The 23,864-nt window shown below is 42.6% G+C and overlaps 1 protein-coding gene across 1 annotated transcript in view; it reads right to left on the minus strand.

Moving 5' to 3' along the window:
* alcama (activated leukocyte cell adhesion molecule a) overlaps positions 1 to 22,647 on the minus strand; it is an 86,103-nt gene extending 63,456 nt beyond the window's left edge. Inside the window, exon 1 of the mRNA XM_083910462.1 lies at positions 22,404 to 22,647. Within this exon, the coding sequence (XP_083766588.1) occupies positions 22,404 to 22,461 (58 nt within the window). The 5' untranslated portion in view covers positions 22,462 to 22,647. The remainder of the gene's footprint in view (positions 1 to 22,403) is intronic.
* Positions 22,648 to 23,864: the final 1,217 nt, after the last annotated feature.

Consider the following 23,864-nt stretch of genomic DNA (forward strand, 5'->3'; position numbering starts at 1 on the left):
GCGTCACTTAAAAACCCTGAAACTCTACATTTAGCGGGGGCTGATAAAGCCGAGGCGCAGTAGGAATTAAAGTGTCAAGTGACTCGGGCATGTGAGAATTGAAAGCCACTAACAATATTTAAGGCTTTAATATTCAAACGGCGTGTAACAGCTTTATTATACGAGACGCCAGATGCTTGATCTCAGTATCTACAACCCCGCACTCTAAAGATAACTTTCCTCGTTGCAGAACGTCTAAAAACAAATAAAGCACAAACAGACAACTTCACAGACTCTTTTTTTTTTTTTTAACTGCTTGTCAAGTTACGCAAACAAATGCTTTTTTAGAACAAAGACAAAGTTGGCCTGATATGATTTCTCACATGTAAGCTCTTACTTCGGCTCTTGTCACTTCATTTAGAGTTGCAACTAACTCAACACTTCATTTGGCAATTTCTTATTCTGCCAGAGCAAAGGAAGCCAGGAAATATTCCCAATCATTAATTAAAAGAATATTGAGGGAAGTTAAAAAAACAGATGATCTATTGTAAAATAGTTGCCAATTCATTCCGTAATAATGACTATTTCTGCCTGTTGCCGTGCTGATTTCATTTGCTAATGTTTGCCTTCCGTTCTTCATTGAAAACAAACATTTTCAGACTCTGTTACAAAGACTCGTCTATGGCTCATTCAGCCTCTCTCCGCAGTGATGATTTTATCCATGAGACCCGACTCAATGTGGAAGTGATTGTGCCAGCGCTGACGTGGCTCCTGATGCTCACAGGGCTCACTGTTCGTAAATCACATGAAATATGCATGTCATTGGCCACAGATTTGAAACTCTGAGCCCTCTGGGGAGGGGGGGGAAAAAACTTGTTTCCTGACAGAACAAAGAGAACAACACCTTATTATGATGCTGTCTTGGGAAACCTTGGCTGCTCTTTTCCCTTTGCTGCTTTCATGGCACCATGTGTGACGCTGCTTTAGTCCCAAGGTAAAAAAAAACACACGTCCTTCATATAAACTCAGCTGCAGCGTGGCCTCTGCCTGGCCCTGGATGCGGTGCCCTGTAGTGGGAGTAAAAGATGGAAAGGCTCGTCCCCTTGAGACTTGAGCCTAATTCGTTCTATATGGGAAAATGCTCTCTGCTGCTTCAGCAGGCTGCCGGCACCAGCATGTCTGGAGACATCATTACGCTCGTCAACGGAGATGGACACAAACATCAGGCCCCTGTTTGTTCAAGATAAATAAATCGGAGGTGCATTTCATTACTTGCAAACTTCATAATTGGCGTAAAAAACAACGGCCACTGTGCACATTTGTTGTTTTTCCAGTCTGAGAGACGAGTAATTAGAAGAAATTTTTGACCTTCGGTATAAACGTCCTGTCATTACGTTAGTGGGCATGCATGAGTCCTGCACTTGCCTGTTGTGGAAAGTGAAAAGCACAAGTGCCTACTAAGCAGAAGTCCATTAGCACAAACAGTCAACCCCGTGGCAGCTCTCCATGTTTATCAGAGTGGATATTAATGGACACAGCCTGTCAAGTGATATTCTCCAGTAAAAGCTTAAAAACACGTCCATCAGCGGCTAAACGCTCCGCTGCTCCTCGCCGGGCTGATACGGAGGAAAGAGACATTAAGCAGAGCTGCGAATTGTCGCTTATCATGATTGAGTCGGCGCGTGTTTATCTAGAAACGACAAATTCGACCATGATCAGAATCCCAATAAGTCAATCTCCGCCTTATCTCTTATCTATGCAGATTTAAATAGATTAAGATGTTATCTCGGGCCCAACGCCACGGAAAAGATCTTGTTAGAGAGTCGAACGCATAGAAAAACACTTTGTGAAAGCCAGATCTAAAGCTACTGCGGGGTTTGAACTTTCCTCTGAACTCCTCCCTGTGTTTTCATTACAGATTTTTACTGACTCTGATTTCACCAGCGCCCACTTTAGCAATCGCGCGGCCTGCTCTGCCTCAACTGAAATGACAAGAAGGGAGTGGGAGTTTTTTTTTATCACCTGGTTTTAAATAACAAGCTAAAAACTATGGGTGACCTCATGCTGAGTCCCATCCACCATGACTCCAGCTTCAGTTTCAGTTGAGGGGGGAGTAGTAGTGTCTTCCATCCTGTGAGGTCAACTCAGATTTAAGATTTAAGATGTAAATACTACGATTTTTAGGACATTTTCTCATGATTTTGAGGGAATCTTAAGTCAGAAAAGTGACACAAGAAAACAAGCTGATTGTTGAGTCTCATCACCGCGCTGTTAAATACTGACTACTGAATACTTTAGGCCTGCAACTAGTGATTATTTTATCATAACTGATGAATCTTTCCATTATCCTGGAAATTATGATTTCATTGTTACACAGAGCAAAGAAACCAGAATTATTTGTTTCAGTCACACTTATCATTACTCACATGACTCATTGTGATGACTGGACTGTAAAATATACAGCCTAGAAGCGACCTTTCCACAGAAGAGGAAGTGTCCTTAAGTAGAGCAGAGACTAGAGTGCCCTCTTTCTCTTTTCACTGATTGGTTCAAAATCTTCCTTCAAAGCTCACATTTCTACGAAGCTGTAAACCGAGCTGAAATGAAGTGCAGTGAGTCAACCTCTCTATCTCTCGCTGAGATCACTTGATTTACAGTACAATAAAAAGGTTATTATGGCGTTATTAATCAATGATGCTCAAATAGGTTGCCTAGCCCAGCTTTAACCATATGTGGAATTTAAGGATTAATCTCAAGAATGAAGTTAAAAGTAAATCAGATCAGGTTTTGTCGCTGTGTTTCAGCTCTGCGTGACTCACACGACCTCATTACACAAGTCCACCATCGACCAGGTCAAATAACGCGGGAACAAAGGCCCAAACAATGGAGCCTGAAGCAACAGACGGGGGGGAAAAGGCTTGAAGCTATGTCTAAGATGGACGACAGTGATGAGTAGAATTACACAAACTGTACAACAGGAATGCAGCAGAGTGTGTTTTTCAGGTTTGAGTCTCGGGATGGAAACAACAGGAAATCAGCAGCTCTGCTGACAGTAATCTGTTCTGCTGGAGAAGATGCATCCTCAAGGTGATGGCACCAATTTATATAATGCCAACAGCAGATTAAGGGGGAAATGAATAATTTACTGTGGGAACGCTTTGACAGACGAGTGATTTAAGGGCTCTGTGCCGGCTGTTAATGAAAGACTGTTTCAGGCAGATGTGAGATGTGATGTTTGCGTTTGGTTCTGTGCAGAGAACAATCGAGTAAGAATAAGACAAGAGCCGCAGGTGACAGAGGGGGGGTCTAATGCCAGCAGAGCTCTCAAACACTCTGCTAACGACACAACATTACGATTTCATGATTCACACTTTACAACCACTGTGCTCTGGAGTCATTAAAACGGCACTTTTCTTTATCCACAACAATACAAAAAGAACTATTGTTGTCGTGTAAGAAGTCAAGTGTGTGAGTGAGCCGTGTCACAATGTGCACACACACACAGAGTTTGTCAAAGACAAAAGGTACAAACAAGAAGAAGGTATGTGTGGACAAGCGTGAAGGTCGTCTCCTTTTCATCGGCGGTATCTACATCACCAGGTGAAGACAGACGGCGTGCGTGTAAAGCAGCTCGCCGCTGACATACGCGGAGGTTCATGACACGAGCCGACTGACAAACGCCTGTTTGTTCAGACGTCAACTGAACGCTTTAAAAGCTGAATGTGAAACCTTTCATCAATTCTTTTTTTCTATAGAAAGTTCTGTGAAATATTTCACAGTAGACATCTGGTGCCTTCTGTTGAAAAGACGTCATGTATCTTCTACCTATATTTCTTGCGTTAGATCATCATCTAATAATTTATCGATTCATCAATTTCGGGAGGGTTTTTTGGTCCATAAAATGTCAGAAAGCATTAAAAGATGTGAATCTGTGGTTCTGAAATCTTAGAAAGGCAATGTTTTTAACTTTCTTAAGTTAAACTTAAGTTATTTTGTCAACAATAAGGCTGCAACTAACAATTATTTTCATAATCAAGTTATTGTTTGGTTCAGAAAATGTCAGAAAATGTTGATCGGTGTTTCTCAAACCTAGAAAGGACGATGTTCTTGAATGTCTCGTTTTGTTGTCTTGTCCAAAGACCATATACCATAAAAAGTAGGTACCATATAAGGTTCTTCGGCTTGTCCTCATAGGAGAACCCTTTTTTGGCTCCTGGTAGAATCTTTTTATAAAGGTTCCACCAGGAACCCTTTTAAAACCCTTTATTCAGGAAAGGGGTTTTTAAGGGTTCTCTGGATCAAAATGGTTCTTACTGGAACCATTAGTGTTACCAAGAACCCTTGGAAAAACCCTTTCTTCAGGAAAGGGTTTTTCAGAAGCAAATGGTTCCAGGTTGAAGGACCCTTTTGGAACCCTTATTTCTAAGAGTGTAGAGCAAAGAAACCAGAATATATTCACATTTAAGAAGCTGAAAAATCAGAAAACTTGCTCTAATTCCTTAAAAAAAACCTTTATATAGTATATAGCAAAATAGAGAAAATATGAACATTTAATAAGTAGTGTTTCCGTACTGTGCCGACATGCATTGGCAGCAAAATCTGTCTCCACGTTCCCAAAATGCTTTGCTCGTGCTGTAAAAACCGTCACTTTTATCGAGTTACCACATACAGAGAGCGCTAAGCCTTGTTCTAATTGTTAAGTGTGTATCGTCAGTCAGACACCGGAGGTGAGGTGTATTCATCCTCGTCTTCTGTCTGACAAAAACTGGTTGGAATTTCGCCCTCGAGCAACCAGCCGCGATTGTGTTACTGTCATCGGCCCCTGAACATCTCTGCAAGTTGTAACTTGACCAAAAAAAAAACAACACAACAGTATTTGAAATGTCTGCGTGAAAAGAACACGATGTCGTACACCCCATGACCCCGTTATTCAATACAAGCTTGTCTTTCTTTCAGGTTTGCAACACAAGAGTCTGAATGTATGTCAAATGTGTATATATATATATATATATCACTTCAAACCGAGATGATTCAGCTCCCCCAGACTGACTATTTATTTATTTTGTACAAGATTAAGTGAATTCAGTGCGCTTCAAAAAAAAAGTCAACAAGCCTATCGTGGCATCATCATGGAGTCTCGACTGCACCAAAGCGTCTCTCTTCAAAGCTGCATGTCACAGTTCAAGCTTTTGAGAGTGAAGGAGAGGTAGAGAGGGGGAACAAAGCTGAAGAGCTTCAACTTATCTATCCTGTATTTTGGGGCTCGTTTGCAGTTTCTTTCCCCCTCTTTCTGGAGATGGAAGCAATCTTTTGGAAACATTATTAGCAGTTGTGTCACAATCCTCGCCGTGCCACTGGCATCAGCAGCTCTGGAAAAAAAAATATTCACATAAAAGTGAAGATGATGTGAAAAGATAAAATTGTCAGCGCTGCAGTGCAACTGACAGGTATCAGCTAAGCTCATATGGATTATTAATGAATCAAAACAAACTCCCCAACCTCATGTCTTACATATGTGGGTGTGGCTAATCTGGACTGCGATGGAAAAAAGATCTCTTCGAGCCAAGCTCATGTTGACAGAATCTGTTTTCTGCACATAAGGTGATGAGTGAACCCTTCGTAAGCAAAGCCACACAGGTCTCTGTTGTCCGAGGAGAGACAGCTGCAGCGAAATGAACCGAGCGGTCACGCCGCTCTCAAAGGGAAGACGCGTTTACTCGGCTAACACGGAACGAGACGGGGAAGCGGAGAGCCATGAAAGGCCAAATACGAGCCGAAGCAGAAGCAGGGACACGGTCTTAGAGGAGGGAGAGAGCGCGGGGCTGCGGGATGAGCCAATTCCTCAGTGGCCTCAGGTTCCTTTATTAACCGCTGTATATGTCAGGAGGAGACACAGGAACAGCACCTTTGCACTGTCGTCGTGTGGGCAGCCTCACAAATGAGGAAAGAGGCGCATTCTCTAAGTCTTGCAGCCTTTTCTTTACCTGCTGCGACAACCTATAGTTACCCGGTATGTGTGTGTGTGTGTGCGTGTCATGTAAAAATGCTGTTATGGGAAGTCACAGAGGCAGTTTTTGAGTGTTCAGACAGGTGTTTATGTTTGTCTGTCTGCTCGTCACTCCATAGGTTTCCGTGCACAAGTGAAGGAGAACTATGGTGTTTAATTGGACGGCTGTCCTTGCCCCAGTACGCACGAGTCAAAAATTGATTTATTGAAAGAATAAATGGCCTTTTTTCACCTTATTGACCTCATATATCACATTAAGTGGTGGTTAATAGCAAATAGACCACTATTCCCTGGCTTTCTGCCATTTATCCACTTTAAAATATGAAATTCCATACTTTATTTTGCCATATTTTTCTAAATTTTAGACTTTTAATTCTGTGCACCATCTTATGGGCCAGTTTCGGTCCAGTTGAATCAGTTGATTATTCGACTCCCGGTTACCATTCAAGTCAGTGAGTATGATTTCGGGGAAACATTCTGACTATAACAGCATCACAACTGTCATAAAAAGTCCAGTCACTGAACTCCACCAGCTCAGAATGAAAGGTGATCTCCAAGACACGTGAGTTTCAACCTGTGACTAAGATCCACAGAACATCTGTGTGTTCTTTGGTCTCACAGTGCTGCCGTTACTGTGGTAGAGAGTCATAATGACTCAATGACGGCAGCGCTGAGAGTCAGATTTACAACCTAAGGCAATGGCCTCGCCCCTTATTACTTTATACCAAAACATGATTCACTTTCAAATAATAGTTGTGACAATAACAGATAGATAATACAAACAATAACATGCTTCAACAATCGAAGAAATGACATTCTGTTGATGTACTGACGTGACTGAAGAGCGGATTTAAATTAGAGCGCAGATTCTTTGACACGGAGACAAAGAAAAAGTCTTGTGTTATCGTTTTTTCCACAAATTGAATTCCATCACGACCATTAGAGCAGCCAAGAACAACACCTAGGCATCGCTGTTAAAAGTAACACTAAAAACATTTATAGAATCCACACATGTTGTGCAGGAGCCGCCGTTGCCAAACACAGCAGTGGCAGCTCGCTTGCCCAGAATTCAGCACTACTGAGCACTTACAAATGCAACAACTGAATAAATAAACTCATAGGTCAGAACATCAGCATGATGACAGGCATCGCAGCCTCACTGGATGCTCCCCATCACAAGATGCTCACTTCTGTAATTGTGTGGCCACAGCAGCATGCAGTAAAGCGGCACCACCGGTTTCACTATCAGCCTTTTATGACTGTGTGTTTGTTCTCTGTGTCGCGTTACTAAGAAGAAATAAATGCGGTGTACATCCCAAAAGTATCCCTTGCAACAGGAATCTCTCCCTCTCTCCCTCTCTCTCTCTCTCTGTGTGTGCTTTCTTATCAGTGGTAAACACATTTGTAGTGGCTCTCAGCAACAGCGCTAAAAGGTACATAAAGAGAAGCAGAAATGTCAGGGTGTCTGAGTCATGAGCTGATCCTGGTGCACTGCTGTGGAGACCAAAGACGCCAGTTCACGATGAAATACCTGAGTGCTGGACCATCCTGAGAGACAGCCTGGTGGTGGTGGTGGCTGTTTTCTCTGGAAGGTCCCTAGGAGATCACCTTGGTATTTCCTCAATAAGACCAAAAGGACAAAGCCTCAACTGGTTCCCATCTACGTTTAAAATTAAACCTTAATACCCCCAGCCCTCAGAGGAGAACACTGAACTGCAGCGGGTCTGTTTTCGCTTAATCCTTTCACTGCTGCAGGAAAAAAGTCAAACTACAACTTTACATTAAGACTTCTTCTGGTCTCGGCCGTGATTCGTGTGTAAAGGCGAGATGTGAAAGCCCCTGTGATCTGATAGATATGAACTTCAAGAGGAAAAAGATACCAAAGAACAACATCCACGTGACCTCAAAGTCCACAACTATCTTAGGCCAGATGTGAAGTGCTATGAAAAGCTCATGTACTTACATCGTACTACGGCCGACACATGTTTTGAATTATTCTAATTCAGCAGCAATAAAGGAAAAATCCACAAGCTGTGCCTTTAGGACTGTTCCTCAATACAGTGCATAAGCTTGTTATGTATAATCATAGAAAAACGATGAGTAAGGGGAGCTGGAAATTATGTTAATAGAACTGAAGAGTCTTGTCCCCCCTCCAGATGTCTGATATCTCCTCGCCAAGTCTTAGCTCGAGCTAAATTTGGAAATAACGAGTAATTCAGTGTGTACACTGATGTCTGAAACACTATCTGGTCTCCACCACTGCTCCCTGTAAGCTCACTGCTAATGATTACTAACACACACTCCCACAGGCGTCACACTCACAGTGTATATATGTTTTTGTCTGCATGTCTCTCTCTCTCTCTCTCTCTCTCTCTCTCTCTCGCTCGGATTGGTGGATTTCTCAGACTCTGACAGAAACTGTCAAGACAATGGCATCCGAAAAAAAAGTCCATCTCTTCTCCGTCTTTCTGACTGATACTTGAACTTAGGAGTCCGTGACAATATTTGTCGGGAACGCTATAGAGCGCTGTTTACCGGGATCACATACCACAGTGTGTGTGTGTGCCGTCGAGGACCAAAGCACAGTATTTTATTATCTCTCCATTTATGGTTTTTTTAAAAAAAAAAAAAATACAATCACACATTTATAGGTGTTTTTGTGAAGAACTCGATTGTATTGTGAAGCTGATACGTGCTGTGGTGCTTACCCATAAGTCAATAGTGTGGTAAATATACTCTACTTTAAGAGAATGCATTGAATAACTTTGGTTTGCATGAAAAACAAAGATAAACTCATTGATTAACAGACAGAATTATGACATTTAGCCACAGTCTGTGTAAAGTCGAGGACCAAAGCACAGTATGTCATTATTTCTCCATTTATAGTTTTTTTAAAAACCCCAAAATAGAAGTGACAATCACACATTTATAGGTGTTTTTCTGAAGAACTCGATGTATTGTAAAGCTGTTACGTGCTGTGGTGCTTACCCATAAGTCAATAGTATGGAAAATATACTCTACTTTAAGAGAATGCATTGAATAACTTTTAGCCACAGTGTAAAAAACACGAGCCTAGCCCCCCCCCCCCCGACGACCGTCAACATGTACCAGTCCTCTCCAAACCCTCCTGAAGCCCTGACCGCTGTGGAGTCCTGACATTCTTTGGACATCGTTCACATTGAGGGGGGCTTTGAAAACAAATATGCTGCTCAGAACATTCTCCTGAGTCATATGTCACTACAACGTCTGAGTGAGCCCTTGCAAGAATGCAGCTCCTCTTGATTTAAATCTGCCTCCTGCATGTGTGACCTAAGCACCACCACCACCACCACAACTCCCCCCCATCTGGCAGTGTTTCCTGTCCAACTCAGGAACTCCTGCTGCGTTTGTTATATCGTGAACAGTCAACGCGTCTAGATCAGAAAAACGTGAGTAAAAGTGGGGCTTTTACTCTGAAAAACAGATCCACTCTGAGGCGCTGACCACCACACGGTGTGTCCTCCAAATACCACAATGACACTCGCCGTGAGTAACTGTCTCCGCTTTAACAACCGTGGAGTAACGAGGAGCTGAGGCGCGTCCCAGCGGAGCCATTTATCCATGTGTCATGCTCACATTAATGCGAAGGAAATCTTTTTCATCGCTCTTCAATGATGCATTCATATCAATATTAATGCTCTCCAAAACAGTAATGCCGCACTTCAAGGCAGAAATGTGGTTAAATGTCCTTAAGATGTTTTTTTTTTATTATTATTATTTGGATCTCCTGCAGATCAGGGATGAGAGTGGGCCGTGCATCGCCTGTCCCACGGAGCTGAAACCCGAGCAGCTCGACAGCATCATGTGCAGCATCATGTTGTACCACCAACTGGTACACAAGCACAGAGGTGGCTGTCAGATTAAAAACCAAAAGCCTGGGCTTCAGGCTGTATAAGGTTTAGGATTACCAACAGAAACAGCATGCTGCAGGGATAACAGCAAAAAAAAAAACGCACCCGCAAGATTGTAAAGGAAGGAGGGAGTCGTGCAGACTGCAAATTTAGTGTTATGGATCAGGAATTCGCCCAAAAAGTTACATTTTCAGTATTAGCGAGCTTTGAATTTTAATCTTTCTCGCTGATATTTTTCGTCAATGTGTGTGATTTGGTATGAAAAATGCATCAGTTCTCGCTGCGACGACAGATTTCCCCGAGTTCAATATCTCGCCGCTGCAATGAGCTCGGGATTGTTTACGACGGGGCGAGAGTAATTTGAAAACGGTCAGAAAAACAAACAAAAGCTTTAATGGCAAAGCCTTTTCACTGAGCCGGATCCTCTGACACTTTGTCTGGTCAGGTTGCCGTTGATATACTTCTATGTCAGAGCCACAATAAACCAGAGAGCCCATTAACACAAGATGAATCTAGGCTTTCCTCCCATTACAGCCCAAGGTCAGGCCTTTCACATCCTCCTGCTTTAAATTCACATCTCTCCTCCCTCGCACTGCTGCAGGCAAATGTTAGAAAGCTTTGTGCATCTAAATGTTTCCATTCCGCCGCCGTTCCCAAACGGCTCCACGACGCGCAGAGCTCGCGTTCCCTTGTGAAAGTGTTTATTTCGAAGGTCTTTTGGAAACGAGGACGCGTGTTCATGTAGCCGAACCCCCTCGTCTCATCCGACGCTCGCCACGCCGCGAATCAAGGTCCATTTATCAGCGATGTCGTAGTGACACGACCACCAGTGGGGGCGATTTACCGCTCTCTGGAAGAACATGACAGAGAATTTCCAATGTTGTTCCCTTGGCCTACTTGCTGTCAGTGTTTTCACTTTCCTTTATCTAAAGGTTTTTTGTTTTTTTTTAGGAATTCCACATTTCTAAGATGTGTCTTGCTTTTGTACGAACAGAGAGACCTTGTAAAATAAAAACAACAACAACACTGTCCTCCACACACAAATTAAAGTTTCAAATCCGAACCTGGGCTGCACCTAAATCCCCGCACAGCATTTTCAAACGACGAAGTCAGAATTTGAAGAAGCATGTCTTGGGCGTTGAATATGCTGATTAAGAGGTTGCAGAATTGGTATCTTAAGCTGACATTCAAATCCTCACTGGCTTATTCTAATCACTCTGCAGAGAGTGAAGCATGTTGGCTGTTAATTAACAACAGATCCATTATTTTGATGTTTACTGTACAGAGGAACTGATATTACGATTCAATTCGTGCTAAAAAAAAGCATGTTTTCTTTGCAGCCAGTGACTTTCTGTTGCATTCTAAATACAAAACAATGCTGTTTTGTTTGTCCCACATTTGCCCTTTTTGCAGTGTGCGTTTCCATTCTGGATGTTGCCCTTAATCACAATGCAGATTATTGGATTACTTTGCAATTATTCGTAACACAAAGTGTGGCAAAGTCGACCGCTGTTGTGCTTTCATGGAGCGATAGGAGCCCTTTTAGCGGGGCAAAGCACAAGATGAATGCTCGCTTTGTGAAGCCACTGAGACACACCAATTAAAAAGTAGCAAAGAATGTCAACATGACCCAATTTTCCTGCCTCTTCTGGTGCCCCTGTTGTCAGCCACCGCTCTCAAACAGCAAGACACCCACTCCACGTCGTCGTGGTTGTACAGTATTAGCCCAAAAAAAAACCCAGCCCCTGTGCCCTCTTGCCCCCTCAGGATGCCGCTGGTGCCCCCACCTTCACACACACTGTAACTCAATCCTGTGGTCCGTTGCGGGGAAATGCTTCACTGTCACATCCATTTGCTTTTAAGGCGATCACAACAGGTCTTGTGTGTTGTGCAGAAATGAAAGATTGTGAAGTAAAGTCTGGAGGAAGTCCGAGAGAGCAGTTGTGACAAATCGAATTATCGTGAATAGAGTGACCGTGCTGTTCTCTCTCTGTTTGAAATCCACTTGTTTTGATCCGCTCAGAAACAGATGGAGGAGATTCTGCCTGATTAAGAATACAATCTCTGATATGGATTATATATATAATATGGACTTATTATGAAGCAGCTAATGGCTGATTCTTATTTAGGTGTTTTGTGTGCGCGAATGTGCATATTTTCATTTTTAGCTCAAGGGAGACGAGCTGACCTGCACCTCTCAGGAATGCAGGTCAAACAACGAGTCAAATGCTCGTGTCTCATATATCAGACCTGCTCATGTTCGTACACATATGAGAGTCAGTGTTTAGCTTTTTAGAAAAACCTGATGCACACTTTCTTGGCGAGATAAATGTGCATCATTGACTTTTTAACAGTCTCCAGCAGGTAGCCAGGCCTCTGTTGTTATACTGCACCGTTGAGGTGATGTGATCATTATTGTCCTGTTCCAGTTTGGGTTTCGGAGACAGGACTGCGTTCATCCATTTTATGTTCAGTGGATAAATAGCTTTTTAAGTGGTGTCAGGGCAGGCTATTTAATCCAGAGGAGCAAGCGTGATGATTTAGGGATCAACGCTGAACTATTTTCGATGCAAAGTCTCACAAATGCTCACATCCTCAACGCTATTTCATCCACGAGGTCGAAATGTAGTCAAAGGGATATAAAAGCCTCCACAGAGGACAAGGCCATGGAATGGTTCTCCTTCAGCTGAGTTGTAACGGGGCTTTTTTTCTCCTCCATGGTTCCTTTTAAAGATCTCTCAACTGCATCCGGATACTGGCATGTATGGCTGATGCTTATAGGAGTCTAAATCCAGTTATAATTGGTTTGTGTCTGTTGATTTCTTTTATATTTTGAGTCCTAACAGGGTCCCAAGAGGGTTTTCTCACCATGCACTTCGACAACAGCCCGGGCTTTTAATAAGAGTCTCAGAGAGTCTGTGTGGTTTAAAGCTGAAGATGGCTGGAAAAATAGTTGATTGTTGAGTTTGCGCTCTGTCCTGAGCTCCTCGCTTCCATTGAGCACGGGAAGACTCTCATTTCATGAATTATATAATTATATTATTCAATCTCTCCATCTCTGAATGTCACTGATACATCATTTTATAGTGATAATAGTCCAACTGTCTTTTAGCACGCTTCCTCAGAGGTCATGTTTTGTCCACAAACCAAAGTCTATGTATTAAAAAAAAAAAAAAAGTGACAAATTGAGTAATAATAATTTAACAGTTGATTCCGAACTGAATTTTCAGTCCTTGTCCAGACCCACGTTCATGTCTGTAAATAGCTTTTAGAAATGCCTCAGATAAGGGGAGTGGAGTCTTGTGTGTCAGCTCATGAGGTCATGGCTCTATTCAGTGCAGGATATGAGCCAAACTTCATCATGTCTGAGCTCTGGGGCGAGGTGGCTGACGGAGAAAGAAACATCCTTTTCTCGTCACGTGCCGGCTCGTGTATTCAGCGGCTACAAAGTGAGCAGCATATTGCAAAATACATTTATTCTATCTTTTATTTAGAACTTATCTAACAGCGCTGCTCAGTGGCGCTCTCAGCACGCCGTGGCAAGGACTTCTGGGTAAGAATAACCTCTTATCTACATAAATAATAGTCTTTCTGAGCACAGCGTGCTCCTTTCAAATGAAACTTATCCAGTGGTGGCCCTAAACACACACACACACAGACTTACTATTCCTCTTAGGACACTGCATTTTAACATTAACCGAACCGAATCTTAGCCCGACACTTAAAACTTAAGGTTCTGCCTCACTTGGACCACTGGACATATTTGAAACGGCTATTCTTGTTCGGACACTGCATTGATTTCCATTCATTCTGACAGACTAACCTCAGACTGCTGCTCCTGACAAAATCAATGCTTATATGCCAGGAAATGTCCTTAAGACACAAAACGGTAACACATTAATGAGCTTTTCTTTTGCCGCCAATGGAAAATAGAACAAACTTCATAATAGAACTTTGTTGTTCATTTGATTTCACACATATACCATAGGGTTTGTGTGTCGCGGGGGAATAAGAAAGTGAATATATCTGCGGTCATTGATCAAAGTCTAATGGGAGGTCCCCATCTCTGCTCATCTCACAACTTAAATGACTCCATTACCAGGAGCAGACTGTTTCCCCGAAGGTGAGCGTCGCCATCTCAGATTTTAATTATCTTTAAAACCCTCGTTTGATTACTGCGCCGGGAAAGAAAAAACACAAACTCTTCCCAGCATCACAGGGAAGTTTGCTCCAGTGTTGCTTCAGATGCAGGCACGGTAACACCTGGGACTTCATAAAATACTACATATAATTGATATAATAACAATAATCGTAATGATGGCAGTGATTCAGTGCGTGTATTATATTCCCATTAATATTTGTATTAGCATTTTCAGCATTTTAATACCGTAATAATCCATGATAATGACTTTTTTCATACCGATTCATCCCTAATGAGAGTATAATCCACAGCTGAGGTCAGAAAAAATGTGTCTTCATGCTCATTTAGTTGGATTTTGTGCTCGGCTACACTAACTCCCCCCCAATCAACCTGTGACTCTCTGTACTTCTCTTTTCTCGCTCGTTCCTCCTCGTTCCTTCTCGGCAAGGTGGTCTTGATCAAATTTGAATTTTTTTTTCCTGCACATTAAACAAAGCCACTGCTGCTGCTGCTGCTGCTGCTGCTGCTGCACCACTGAAGGGATTTGGGCAAACAGAGCGTTTAACTTCTCATTTCGACACAGTCACGCTTCCCTGGAACTGTCAAACGACTTTTCACCATGACATCATTACAAGATGGGAACAACCTGACGCCGTTCACCACAGGAGGAAGAGTGCTACAGTGAGTCACATCCGTGTGAGTGACTAGTTGTGGGTTTACCCATGAGCTCATTCACTTTCACTTCTGGCAGCTTCTTCTTTTGGTTTAGTTACTGTTGCTGCTGTAAGTAAGGTACTTTTTTAGTCGATAGGCGAAGGAGGAGTTTGCTGAAAAAGCGGGGGGAAGTCCATTGCACTGACCAACGCACACAGCCTGATGTGAGGCTCCAGCATTAGATATGCTTCTCACCTTGACAAAGGGGAAAGGGAGGGACTTCTCATACGCATTTAACATGGTCCGTTTCATTAGCTTCTCTTTGCTCGGTGCAGCAGATTGTGTATCTTTGTTGAAGGTGCACTTTGTGAGTGTGTGTGTGTGTGTGTAAGAAGAATTATCTGCTGTCTAAACTATGTGCACACACAAAAGGGAACATTAACTATGTAACAGTGCACATTCTGTGCAAGGAAAACATTTTTCTGGAATAGTTTCACAATGTGTCTTGTCTAAGCAACCCATTTCTCAATTATTTTGAAGTAAGAGCTTTTTACTTACTTACTAAATTAATTGCCAGCTTTTTTTTTTTATATATAATTAATAAACGGGTTTATTTCAGTTTCTTGAATGTGAAGCTTTTCTTGTTTCCTTTGCTCTAGTGTGCATGGACGTTTTTTTACACAATTTTTTTTACCACTCAAGGACATGACAGCCACTTGATAATTAAGAAAATAATAGACAGTTCTGAGAATAATTAGAAGTGGCAGCAGGACAGACCTGGTAATCAAATCTGTCCTGAGTGTGACATGTTGTGTTTTCTATATGGACAGGATGTTGATGCTCTGAGGGAGACCAGGCCGCCTGGGTTTATATTGATTTTATATCGCTTCTGACACTTTCTTAAGATGACTTTCACTTTCGATATCTGGCAGTTATTCAACCGTTTGCTTGAGAATGTTATCTGTGATTGAACAGTTGTTCCACTGACGTCCTGATGTTCTACCGTAATGACAAGTATATAAGCGCAAAGTTCTATTTCTCTGCTCCCGGTATCCATCCATCCATCCATCCATCCGTCTTCTACAGATTTATCCTTCACATAAGGGTCACGTGGGGTGCTGTGCCAATCTCGGATGACATAGTACATAGTTTTGGGATTTTCTCGATGTCACAAACGGTCTAGGAGTTACGGTAATGAGACGTACACAGGCACACATGATCCTCCACATGAGGTTAGTGCCAGCGACCGACGGGGTACACCCTCTATACAGGTTGCCAGTCCATCACAGAGCCAACACATAGACAAACAAATGTCCACTCTCACACAATAAAGCCCAATTTATACTTCTGCGTAAAGTGCTCTGCGTAGGTTACGCAGAGACTTTGCATCGACGCAGAGCCTGTCGAAGAGCCTCTGCGTCGTCTCCGACTGCACGAAATATTTTTAAAGTGTCCGTCACTACGTCAAGGGACAACGGAGACGGCAAGAGCTGCGATTGGTCCTCAGGACAGGCCGAGCTAAGCTGCTCTGTGCCGGCTCACAGTGAGCACCGAGCGTCCACAGACGAGGAGCTGATCCCCGCCGATAACGCTGCTGCCAAACTATAAATACGTCATATCTTAACACACACAGCACATGTTTAGACTCTAAATGGCCAATTTCTCGCCTCAAATTATCTTAAAACTGCGTTCCGTCACACAGAAAAGTGCGAAACGGCTACTGTTTCAACAACAACAGTCTTTCTCTCTTGACGCCATTGCTCACTGTAGCCTGAAGCAGAACAACCTTGCGCAGCGACCCCTTCTGATCGGGCGGGAAATTGCATCGCATGTCCGTCACCACGACGCAGAGTGTACAAAGGCTCGAGGCGTCTCCGTGGTGACGCAGACGGATAACGCATACGCAGTCGGAGAAGTATAATGTGGCCTTAAGAATGTCCAATTAACCTGGGCATGTTTTGGACTGGAGGGAGAATGCAAACTCAAACTCAGAAATGGCCTTCTACACAGCTGTGTCGGCCTCAAATGGGTATTTGAGTATTCCTCTATGATTCCTCTATGGTGAAGTTTACTCTCACCAGCTCTTCCGAGTGTCTTGACATCTTTAAAGTATCAATTTGTGTTTCACTTCCAGACGGTAATGAGCTGCATGCACAAACACCTTGATCACATATGAATTTCTTTTGCCACTGTGTGTGAGAGAGAGAGGACGAGTTGTCAAACACATCGTCATTTCAGCCCCGAGTGCCGCCTCGGGGATTCTTTATTTATTCATTCAACGGTATGTTTGCGTTTGCATTTACATGCCAATGTAATGGGGGGGGGGGGGGGGACAACAACAGAATTAATTAAACTGAGCCCCATTCGTTTGTGTGGAGGAATGAACTGGTAATCCAGCTGAAGAAAGAAAAGCAGTTAAGTGCAGGATTGAATCACTGTATTCGCCCTGGTGCAGAGTTAATACAGCTACAACCACAGCCACACTTCAACACCAACATTTATTTCCAGCATCTCTCCTGAGTGCTGATAATATCATGATGACATCCTGAGCTCTCTCTGCTCTTTATGATGTCATCGCCGCCGGAGGAAAAAAACCTTGATTCTCTCAGATGTCACCTTTTTTTTTTTTTCTTTAAGAATTTCTATAAAACATGTGATGTATCAGTCACAGTTTTGAAATGATTTCCCCAGCAGCTCATGAGAGAAGGACTTTCCCCCGTAACCTATTGAAGGAACCATATAAACCTTTGAGCCCTTTCACATGACAATAGCAAGTTATGGGCTGCTGTGGTGGGCCGATGTGCCCTGAGGAGCAGGAGGAGCTAAGGGAGGCTTTCTGAATAAGCAATGAAAATAAAACGATCTGACAGAACGATTTAGGTGGAGCTTCAAACAGACTGTGACCTTTCAGAAAATTAGCAACCGGGGTGGTTTGGATGGAGCCCCCAGCCCCACCTACAACCACCACAGAAAACCATCAAGATATTTTCCCTCCAGTTTTACATGTCAAGGCAGATACAGATCACTTTTCAAAACACCCTGTCCCCCCAAACAAAGACCAATCTGAAGTGGCACTGCATACCACTCCCATGATCTTGTCTGGCTGTGCTGACTTGAAGCAGTAATGACCCCCCCACCCCCTTCTTCTGTCTCCATGGCCAGGGTCATTGTGTTTTCAGGTTGAATGGTTGTTTTGAACAGTTTGGATTTGCAGGACTGCAATTCATTTGAAGAGACATGGATGTCAACTGTGGCTTACTGGTTGGTGGCAGGATGGTGAAAATGCAACAAATACAATCCTCTACAAATCTCTAGCCTTATCAAACTTCTAGAAACAAGAAGGAAGTCGAGGAAGGAAGCTCTGTTGACATTCGCTGCTTGAGTCGAGAGCAATATTTGCAGCTCAAATACATTGTTTTATAGAACCACTTGTTCTTGTCCCAGTACACAAGCAAAAGCAGGCTACTATCAGTTGATTGGTGGTGATGTGCCCCCTTTTCAGCTTCCTATATTAGGCATTTTCAGGTTTTCCTATACTGGCCAGAAATATTCCAAGTCTTCCATCTATAACCTTTAAAATATTTTTATTCTTTGAGCTGGCAGAGCTTTACCTCGCGTCTCCTTGTCAGTCCTAAAAATGTACCTGCCATGTTTTTGTCATGTTTTTCCTCTCTGTTGTCTTCTTCTTCTTCTTCTTCTTCTTCTGTGTACCGGCTTCCTGTATTATTTCCACGTCAAATCCAGAAGGGAGTGAGTGTGGAGCATGTGTCGAGCACCCAGTTTAGATCCAGTTTAATGTATGCAGTATTTATTCTATCGATGCTCACAAAGACAGGTTGGTTAGAAACAGGTACAGATGACTTATGACGGAAAAAAGAACTACGATTAAAGAGAGGAGAGTTTTAATGATCTATTATCCACAACTGAAGGCATTGGGTCCATTACAAATCGCAATCCATGGCAAATACTCTACTAGAATGAATTATAATCCGTGCTCTAAAAGGATCTAAAGGATGGAGGTTCAGTAATGGGGACATTTGTGCTTCAAATGTAAAAATAGGACATTTAAATAATGCATCTTAAACAAGATGGACAGCCATGACGCCACTGGGAGGATAAACAGTATTTCTGGCAATGCACCAATTTCAATGTGTAGTCGATTATTAACTGGTTGTTATCAGATATCTGGCAGGTAGCAGGCAGCTCTCTCTCCCTCCCTTTAGATTTAGACGCTCTTCCCTACTGTACCAGGATCTAGGTCAAAAGCAGATAATATCAAACCTTAAAGTTACATTTTATTCAAAGTTAACTTTTATGAGCCTCCCCTTTGTTGCATGGAATGAGTTTCTGGCCTATGACACCAGTAATACCATAAAAGAGGGAAAACCTGGCCTGCAGCAGGAACTTAATCCGAGTCTAGTACGAGCTTTGAGTTACACATGTGCTCCGGCACTGAAGGTTGCTGTCAATGATCTTTCTGAAAAGCACAAACGTATCAGAATGCATCTCTTGCTGCTCAGTTTTAACCAAGATAAAGCAGAAAAAAAACACGGCTTTTGAGTCGAGGAAGAAAGTGCAGAAGGCCCTCCTTCTCATCATGATGGGGAAAAACTTGTTATGCCACTGTGTTGAGATTCTTTGTGTTCTTCAAACAATGGCGGCTGAGATTGAACGGGTGAACGGTTACTTTTTTTTTACACTTCATCTCTGTGTGCAACCGCTGAACCAACAGTGACACGAGGATAAGTCTCATGTGCTGAGAGACACAGTGTTTGCTTCCACATGGAGCCGCTGCTTATTATTTCAAACAATGGTCGACTAAGTGGTTAGGATGCAAACCACATGGGCAATATGCCTTCAGCAGCTGGCCAAAGGTTCAACTCCCAGTCGGGCGGACCTTTACTGCCTGTCTCTTCCATCTCTCTAACCTTGTTTCCTGTCTAGTCCACACTGTCTCCATCCAAACAAATTGAAAAAATAACAAAAAACCCTGCAGTAAACAAGCAATCTCGGGAGAGCGAGTTTGCTGCAATCTGTGTCTTTGTAATGGGAAGATTACAGGTCATACAAATCATACTTCTCGACACAATCCATCCTTCACCGCTCTCGCGATTCATGAGGATGGAATATAATGCGCCAAGCGGACCAATCACAGCTGTTAAGCTCTGCCTCGCTACGACGTGCAGATACATTTCCGCTGAGGTGCAGGTCGCGCAGAGACCAACGCACACTGTCGGGCGAACGTGGAACCATAAATCAGGCTTCAACATGTGGCTTTTGTCTGCACAGTGAATGGAAACAATCTGCGTTCACTTCTGATTCAAATTAGGTTTTTATCATCCCCTGCTTTCCTGCTCCCATCAGCAGTGATGGAAACATGACACCTGGGTGAACGCTCAGGACTTTTATTTACATATTAGAAATAACAAATGCCCGTGTTAGTTCAGATAAACCAGGCTTTTAATGATACTGTTTCTAGTTTAACTGAAATTGTGCTAAATCGAACTCCGATAGTAAAGTCAGGGATGGACCTTTCACAGAAGCTCGCGTACCACTGTTAGTACACGTACCACTGACGCTCTGATACGTGCTTCAAAACCAGAACTAAAATTCCATAGAACCACTGCTTCAAAAACTTGCTTTGGTGACCGGTAAAACTTTTCAATAGACATCAAATGCATCAAAGAGCCACAGTGCCACTTATCAATAACATCAAAGGCACATGATACCACATTATATACCACAATATATTTATTATCCTGTATTAGTCAAATGAACTAAATCTAAACTAAATTGACTCAATACTGGCTCCTACAGGTGTAACTTCACACTTACTAGTCCTTCTACTGACAATACAAATGAGTCAACTGCCTTGTTTTTGGCAGGTTTAGCTGTGATCCCATAAATCTACATATCCGCATTGATCATGGTGTAAAAGAGGTGTTTTTGTGTGCTGACTTTATATCCGAAAGAAGAATTTCAAGTGCTTAACCGGGACCACATTTGCTGTTATTGATAGTGACTTCTCCGAACTGTTAACCTGTACATACCCTCAACAGCCCCCTGACTTTGCTTTATCCCCCCTCATATTAGTGCTAGCGGCCCCCGAAAAGCCTTCTGTAGCATCAAAACCCCCTAAATCTGAAAGTCCCTTTGAAAGCAGGGGCCCCCCTGCTTTGATGTGAGGACGGCCACAGATCAGGGGCTGGAAACCAACTTCTGCTGCTATCAACACGCCGCCGCCACTGCTGCTGCAATCTGTATGTCGCTATGTGGAGAATAAGGGGGGGGGGTTTATTCGCTTTGAATCAAATATGTGGCCAAATAAATAAATAAGTGATACGAAACAGGCGCGCGGCGTCCTCCTGCAGAGTCACTGATCCAGAGACAGAGCAGACAGCATCAAGTGACGGTGATGGAACCCACCCACCCACCCCCCTTCCTGTCAAACCACACACACACACTGAGATAGATCCACAAGTGAGACAGGCTGCCTGTCCTCCAGCCGCCCTGACGAAGACCAGCCCTCAAATGACTGGAGGTGACCAGTGACACAGACGCAACAGAGATAACAAAAAACAACCAAAAAAAAACATTTAGTCTGTCTATAAATTACCCAAGACGATAGTGAGCTGAGTGGCTGAGCTGCTGATATAAAAAGCCTTTCACCCCCCCACTCACAACCCACCACCCCCCAGACCTCAGAAAGTAACACAGGGTTTATTTAAATATTGAGCTTCTTAACGAAAGCACGGCTCTGTAATGAGATGCTGTGTTTATAAACACAGGAACAAGGAGTTATACACGTAGAACATGTCGAAACCTCAACGGGGGGGTGGGGGGTGGGTGGTGGTAAGACGATCCTGTGACTGGAATGACAAAAGTCATTAGACTTTGTATTTCTGGCTTCCTCTCTGTGGTCCATTCAAACACACACACACACATATATATATATATATATATATATATATAGGGCGAGAGAGAGGCACACACATACACATACACAAACACACAAACAGAGGCTTGGATTACCAGAGAATTTAAACAACCACATCCCTAATTACAAACAAATGATCTGATAGCAGTGACCATTATTTTACCCTCAGGGTGCCAGGAAGAGAAGAAGAAGGGAGAAGGGAGGGGGGTGCATTATTTGTTTAGGCAGGGAGCTGGCTTTATTAAAAGCAAGTGCAAGAACACATCATATACAAGGGGACATTTAGCCAACATTAAAAGGTGATACACATTACTATATAGAGGCTACTGTATCACAATGAAGTCAATATTTAGTAATAAGGTCAATACATGACTTATAACTATGCTATGGATTAACATTCATGGGAATAATAGAGTCTGACTGTGAATATTGTGTAGACATTATTTTTTATTTGCATTAATATTATTATTTTTATTATTATTATTATTATTATTATTATTATTATAAAGTAAGGGGTTGAGTATTTCCGCAGCTTCAGGCACATGACTACGTGACTGCGAGTAATTATCATGATTATAACACGGTCATGAAGCAAGAGCGGGAAGTTCAGGTGTGAGGTGCGTCACCCTGCAGGTATTCAAACTGAGCGTGTTTGTTACAGAACAGAAGCTTCACACCTTTTCCGCGATTTACGACTTTTACGCACAGATACAGTAAAAAGGTGACTTCCTGGAATAAACAGATACAGATACAGATGCAGTACAGTGTGAAGAGAGCGCACGCAGCTGCGCTTACCTTGGACGAGTGTTCCAGCGCTCATGAGAGCCAGCAACAGGAAAACAGCCGCAGTCATCCTGGTTTAGAAAAAAAAAAAAAAAAAAAGTCGCTCAGGAGAGAGTGAGGAGCGTCTACGGACAAGAGAGGCGCAGTGGAGCCGCTGAGAGTGAGCTGTGCGCGGTGTGTAGCCGGAGGATACGTCGCTGTGGTGGGTGGTGGAGCGGGTGGAAAGTCCAAAACGTAGCCGGAGAGCGCGCTCAGTTTGTGCCTCTTTGAGTGTGTGAGAGAAAATGAGTGTGTGTGTGTGAGAAAGAGAGAGAGGGAGGGAGGAAGAGAGGGAGGGAGCGCAGGTGACACACACAGAGAGAGAGAAACAGGAGGAGGAGGAGGCAACGCTGGGGCTTTTTTCCGCCTTTGGTGCTTTAAGGTGCTGTCGGAAATCTGGCCACTCCCGTACCCCCATTTTGTCCACATAACCAATGAATTATTACCATAAATGATCATTTCAACTTCAACAATTGACAGATAGATAAAAAAAAACAGTTGTAGATTCAACATGTTTATAATTAAATATGACACAAACACATTTCATCCGACATTATGTGTCAATCCAATCTTTTTCTTTCTCCAGAATGAAGAATATGTGTTTTCAATAATGGGGTAAATGGAATAATTGTTTATATTCCATCCTGAGGTCCGCATGCAATACCTCCGTGGGCCACCAGTGGGCCGTAGCCCACACTTTGGGAACATGCACTAAGGCAGAGTTATTTGAGTTAATTATTTCTTTGCATTTTTTATTATTTTATTTTATGTACTTATGATAACAATAACAACAACACAAATATATATATATATATATATATATATATTATTATTTTTTTAATTAGACCCTACAGTATTTCAGATACAGGCCTCTACCAAACGGTTGAGACATCTGTTCATAATAAACCTGGTTTGCATAATTCCTAAAGTACAACATTCAGAACAAGTGACATTAAGTGTTAGTGAGTTCAGCTTGATGCAGTTTTCAATGAGATACAGTGACTTAAAGTGTGGTCAACCAAATGGTTGAGTTGTACCTTAAAGGGTTAACATTCAGAACACTAATAATGTCAATATAATAAAAGTAAAAGAGGAAACAAAGTGATAAAACAAACAAAAATCTAACTAAAAACCTGAAGCTAAACGTCTGTAAAAGAAGTAATGGATGATGTTATTACCACTATTAACTCAATATTTTTAGAAGGGGTTTTAATCATACACTGAATATGCATAACATATTTAATCAGGGAGGTCGTTCCAAAGTCAAGGGGCCCCAATCGCAACTTTCTGCTTTGACTTTGGGACACACAGAAGGATCTAACGTCAGAGGATCTAACGCTGGCTCAAATAGAGTCGATCTTCTTCATGATGTGGCACAAGAACCGGAGCCGTACGAGCTTTAAACTGTGATCAGTAAAAATTTTTAAAGTAAAC

The sequence above is a fragment of the Microchirus variegatus genome (assembly GCF_963457635.1).
Source record: "Microchirus variegatus genome assembly, chromosome: 2".
NCBI classification, from domain to species: domain Eukaryota; kingdom Metazoa; phylum Chordata; class Actinopteri; order Pleuronectiformes; family Soleidae; genus Microchirus; species Microchirus variegatus.